At 45.4% G+C, this 5,811-nt stretch overlaps 2 protein-coding genes and 1 non-coding gene across 3 annotated transcripts; 2 read left to right on the top strand and 1 right to left on the bottom strand.

Annotated features, from left to right (window-relative positions):
- The first annotated feature begins 2,473 nt into the window (after positions 1 to 2,473).
- Positions 2,474 to 2,545, top strand: VTP01DRAFT_t100. The gene has a single exon. It is a non-coding gene; the product is annotated as a tRNA-Glu (tRNA).
- A 703-nt stretch (positions 2,546 to 3,248) lies between these two features.
- Positions 3,249 to 4,395, top strand: VTP01DRAFT_7257 (uncharacterized protein; the record flags this gene model as incomplete). Its single annotated transcript, XM_069386249.1, has 3 exons — positions 3,249 to 3,496; positions 3,692 to 3,982; positions 4,062 to 4,395. The coding sequence occupies 3 exons, from the start codon at positions 3,249 to 3,251 to the stop codon at positions 4,393 to 4,395; spliced, it is 873 nt and encodes a 290-aa protein (XP_069234454.1).
- A 220-nt stretch (positions 4,396 to 4,615) lies between these two features.
- VTP01DRAFT_7256 (uncharacterized protein) lies at positions 4,616 to 5,731 on the bottom strand (the record flags this gene model as incomplete). The annotated part of the gene is made up of 2 exons (XM_069386248.1): positions 4,616 to 5,326; positions 5,357 to 5,731. 2 exons carry the CDS (start codon positions 5,729 to 5,731, stop codon positions 4,616 to 4,618), a joined length of 1,086 nt encoding a protein of 361 aa, XP_069234453.1.
- Between the last annotated feature and the right edge of the window lie 80 nt (positions 5,732 to 5,811).

Here is a 5,811-nt window from a genome sequence, read left to right as displayed (position 1 = left end):
CGTATGTAGCTGCACATTTAGTAGTGATGTCAATTTATCAAATATAGTAGCTCTTAATGGTGATACAGCTTTTCTACATTTATAAAATTTACAAACATATAACTTTTTATTTAAATTCAATTTTGTATCATGGTTACATTTTTCACATTTTAAGTACTTATTAACATAATTGTTTTCAATCAAATATAATAGTGCTTCTTTTTCATCATCAAATATTTTTTAAACATTTATAAGACTCTATAAACATACTTTTAATAATATAGAAAAATTCAATTTTATGTAAAAAATAAAATAAAATTACTTTTGGACTTTAAATTGAAAACCTGGGAGTTCCTTTGGCATACATCCACTAATCTCGTCTGCTGTGATGTAGCTGGCTTCCAGACGCAACAATGCGTTCGGAAGATCGGTCGAGCGACCACCCCATATTCTCAAAAACCCGCATAGCCTCGCGGGGCAGGGTCTTCAACGGGAGGAACATCATACATGTGGTTCTAGATGACCTCCAAAGGCTTCAAAAATTTTCACTGTTTTTGGCTAGCGACACTTCGTTCTTTTTCCCTCGTTCCAGTTGGCTTCGTCTCTACACCCCCATCACTTTCCTTCATGAACGTTCACATTCAGTCGTCGTTTGAGCAGTCTTTCAACGGCCGTTGAGTTCCCTGAGTTCCTGACACATTTGAGTTTGCACATTTGAGTCTAGTCCGACGTTCACGCCAGCATGAGCAGTTTCCTTAATATGAGTTTTGAGAGACTTTTTCCTTTGGAATCGGTGTATTTTTATAGATCTAGCAAGGATACTCGACCAAGCGTGCGCTTCATTCATACTTGTCAAGGTAATACGAACATCTCATCTGCAGGGAACTACTGGTATACTAACCTTATATCCTTAGAATATTCTCCTGGCAAGAATTATCTTCGGCTCAAGCATACATATTTCCAAGACTGAGGAATCGTTTACAAGTGATCGGGTCATTACACGATTCCAAAGACAATACAGTTTACAAGGGAGGGCTTAGGGAATCGCTTTCTATACCTCAAGCATCAAACGTCAAGCTTGCGTTCTGTTATACTGGGTTGATCAAGGAATGTCTTATAGCAGAGCAAGCAACACCGCAAGCAACGTGGTCTCTCTCTTCCTCTACAGTAGCAAGCTAGCAACGACAAGAAGGTCAAGGAATACCTAGATAATAGGCTAATGGAATGTGTATAAAAAATAATAAATTTATTGCTTTTTGCCAATGGAGGTGATCTTAGTTGGAGTTGGAGCTGGCGCTCCAAATGGGGAAGGATTCTTTGCGTAGAGGCATGGAGGTAAATCCTAGCGAATTGGTACCGATGCATATCCAAAGCATATGGGTTTGTCTTTAAAAATCCACCGGGCCATCTTTTTGGATGAACCCCCACATTTTGGATGGAGGCACTCGGTAATGGAAGTCATCCATGTCCTCATGTCAATCGATAGTCAATCAGGCTACCGTCTCTGTTGCCGATGAACCGACGTTCTTCAAAACTATTCCATCATGCGAAACAGGATACCGCCCACGAGAGATATACGGACGGCCAGGATATCTACCGCGTCCCAATCTCTGGTTGTCATCCAGGATTTGTCTCATCATTCAAGAGGCAATTATCTCCCAAGACGTCCGATAGGCATGTAGATCACCGACAGACGAAAAGATTTCTGAAATTATAACGACCTTGTCCGTCCTCCTTGGTTTTTGGTTATGCTTTCAGAAGAATAATAGGGGAAACTATGTTAGTGACAATTTTCAAATATAATCTTACCCGAGTGAGTAGCTCTGTTGTCCGTAGTGGGGAATCACTTCTGTTTAATTCAAAGTCGAAAATTCTCAAACTATACTTAGGCTGAAAGACCATGCCTCTTTATTTCTCGTATCCATAAGTATTTATAAGGGTTAAAATATATTGACAGTTTGAAATGTTTTGATAAATTTTGAAAATATATTGGACGTCTAGAATTTATGAATCGATTGAGCGGAGTGTGGGAGACTGACAAAAAAGGAAATGGGTGGGTGAGTTTTGCTGGCTACGACTAAAAGTCTCGCAGTCACAACTGTCGGGGTTCACTCAGCAAAAGGCGGATCAGGCCTGAGAATCCTGGCCGTCCAAAAAAGGAAACTGTCCGGAAAATGGGAGAAGCAACCCGAAGGAACACGAAGCGGCATGAAGCTCCAAGTATATGCTCCATAGAAAATAGAACCTTGACACATTCCACAACCTTCGAGTAGCTTCCTCCATAGAAATATATAAGTATCCGCAGCTGTAAAAAATAAAGCATTTTCAATCAACATTCATTGATATGTCTGTGCTCCCTTAGATAACTTCAACTACTTATCCTAAGTCTCAAGCTCGGATCTCTTCTGGATTACTGCTAGATTGAACCGGGTTCGAGGAAATATCGAATGATTAGACATCTAGGAGACGAATAACTCTAACAAATAGACGCGTCTCCTCTATGGTCTAGTGGCTAGGATCCCGGTCTCTCACACCGGTGGCCCGGGTTCAATTCCCGGTGGGGGAATTCCTTGAACGTGCGTGGCGAACTTGTTTTGCGTCGCGAACCTGTCGTGCACGGACCTGGTCCGGTTTCCTTTTTGGACACTGCGCCGTTGGGCGCCGCTCTTCACCTTTCCCTTGGAAAACCATTTCCATAACACAAGCATCTGTATGTTATGGACTTTTCTTTATTGTTGTATATCCGTAGAAGCCAACATGGCATAAATATCGCATAGATAAAATAATAAATCGAAACTTATCTACCATTCATCTTCGTGGTTCCTTTTCCTTCGTAATTCTCTACTTCGTGGGTCCGTAATTCCAAAAAGAATAGCGTTACGACAATTGGTAGCTGAGGACGAGTGTTACAGCGAACACCGAATCCGCAGCAGTCTCTACCGCAGTGTCCAAAGTAACCGCAGCAACACCTAGCAACCGCAGTGCATACATATATCCTATTGATAGAAGTGTCACAGTATCCGCAGCACTACAGCAGTAGTACCGCAGCAATATCCCAATAGTATAAATACCCTCTGTTGGATATCGAATAAAGGACAACCAGTTTCACAATCAGTTTTGTAACCCGATTCTCCCTTATTCCTTTATTTCTTAGCAACTGTATCACTAGTGGACCTTGCTAACCAGAAACGTCCAGGACCATAACAACGAGTTCAAGACTCCAGAGCAAGCATTTACTTTGGTGTTACTCCCTTCGTGGTACTCTTCCGATGACAACTCCTGGTCAAGACAACGCAGCCATGCTGGCTCTTACGAAAGATATGATGACGCAGTTGAAGACGCAACAAGAATTTATGCTGAAGGTGATCCGTAACGAACAACAAGGTCGCAACCAGATGCAGCCTCCGCAACTGGACATTTTCCGAGGCGAACGCTCAGCTAGCAAGGTCGAAGCCTGGCTGCACTCTCTGCAGAAGTTCGGTGAATTTCGTAATGTCCTCGACAAGAACCTACTTACGTATGCCTCCACGCTACTATGAGACAACGCTGCAACCTGGTGGCGCCATATGGAAACAGCTCGAGACGAAAACGGTTTGCCGATCAAACCCACTTGATGGCCCGCTTTCCAAACGGAGTTTCGCAACGAATTCAAACCAGGAAATGCCGCGCAACTGGCTCGTGCTCGCCTACAGGAATTAAAACGGACTGGTAGGATTGGCGAATACATTATCGAATTTCGTCATATTATGTTGGATCTTCAAGATATGTATGAGGCCGATGCAGCCTACCAATTTATTCAAGGTCTCAAGTACCAAGCCCGCTTGCAAGTGTTACTCAAGGATCCCACGTCGCTGCCTGACGCTTACAATGCCGCCGAAGCCTTTGTGGCTGCTCATGAACGTGCTCTCGGGGTCCGTGACCCTGCCACGCGCACGCCTGCATTCGAAACTGCTGACCTTGGTAACTCGGATGATGATTATCGTGGTGATGGTCCTGCCCCCGTGTAATTGGATGCTGTCGTTTTCGCTCGCGAACCCAAGTACGTCGCAACCATCAAGGCTGACAACCACCGACATACCTAGACTCTGCTCGTCGTACGCCGAGAAATTTCCGCCGATATCAAGACCGTCCCCCGCGTCTATGCTACAACTGTGGTGGCCAACGCCACATCGCTTGCGAGTGCACGGTCGCCCCTTTGCCAAGATCATCAACACAGCAGACTCCGTTCTCTCAACGTCACGGCGATTTGAAAGGCCACGCGCGTGGGTATTAGAGGGAGTCCCTTCGCGCGCCAACACTGCCCCAACTGCCCTTGCCCCTGAGACGCCTTTGATCGACCTAACTGACAATGAACCGGAACCTAGCAAGCAAGAAAATCCTGATCACCTAGAAGCTGATTGTAAGGAGGTCATCTAGAACCACATGTACGATGTTCCTCCCGTTAAAGTCCCCGCTCCGCGAGGCCATGCGGAATTTTGAGAATATGGGTTGGTCGCTTGAAGTAAGGACACATATAAAATTTTCTGAATCTTTCTGGATGACAGATAACTATTATATCAAGATCGGTCGAGCGACCACCCCATATTCTCAAAATTCCGCATAGCCTCGCGGAGCGGGGACTTCAACGGGAGGAACATCAGACATGTGGCTCTAGATGATCTCCAATAACAGTACAGCGCACAGCATCGAAATATAACAGACGATGGAGTTCGGTCCAGCGAGTTCCATGCTGTTGTTCAATGGCTGCATGTTCGTCAAGAATCGATGCATGTCTCCAGGCTTCTGCATGTACGCGGTTTTCTCCACCATTGCGACGCTCCCATGCTGCGATATTCTCTTTGCTGAAACCAGAGAAGTCTCTTTTAAGATTGTTGCCGGGCGTGTTCGGGAACTGTCGCTTGTATTTATAGCATGGGCAGATGGAGCCTATACATGTGAATCCAGACACTTTACGTGCCGCAGGTATGTCACAGCCAACCATCAGCAATGCTGCCCGGATTCGACGATCGGTGTTGCTGCGATGTTGATAGCGGAATATAAGATCCAGTAGCTCATCAACGAGAGGACGCTGATAATGGTTCATTTGGTGCTTGCTAGGTTCTTTTAGGCCAGGCATAACGCCGACGAGGATGACATTCTCGGGCTCATAACGCTCAGAGCCAGGGAGGTTGTTGATTGTCAAATAGATGGCACCAACTGAATGGATGCGCCCGGTCGAGAATGGTTGGAACCAATCAACATTCAGTGTCAAAAGTAAAGAACAATCATCGTCCACGAAGCGTTGTCCAGCAGCGTCAGCTAGTTCGTTCCACATACGGCCATGGTACACGTCGTACTTGAAGCCGGCCTATGGAGAGCGGGATCTTCAAAGGTTTACTCTTTGGATGAAGCCGGGGCGATTGAACATTATTGGAAGAGTCTGCTTGGCAGAGTTGTATGCGTACACCTTTAAAGGTACAATACGAATGCCACTAGAACGTTCGAATAATTGCTGGCCACACCTAGCGACGTTGCGCCAGAATTCCTTGTGGTCGCAGACAACTCCCTGAACGGGGTCGTCAACTCTGTTCATGGGTAGCTGGCTTGTAAGGAAAGCCTTATGGCAGGCCGGACAGACAACATAACGCGTGATGCTATTAGTTGCTGTGCCGTATCCTATTTGCTTTCGAAGCGTGGATAACTTTGCGGGCAAACGGAATGTTGCAATTGTTGCTCCCGTTACTTGCGTGATTTTTGCTGAGAATGCTTCCATGATTGCATTAATGAACTGCATAAGCAATTCAGCAGCAGGTCCGGAGAAAAAACGCAGCTGGAAGGAGGTCGTCTAGGACC

This window comes from Rhizomucor pusillus, assembly GCF_041956525.1.
Source record: "Rhizomucor pusillus strain CBS 183.67 unplaced genomic scaffold VTP01scaffold_35, whole genome shotgun sequence".
In the NCBI taxonomy this organism is placed as follows: Eukaryota; Fungi; Mucoromycota; class Mucoromycetes; order Mucorales; family Lichtheimiaceae; genus Rhizomucor; species Rhizomucor pusillus.
This window is presented reverse-complemented; position numbering and strand designations above follow the sequence as displayed.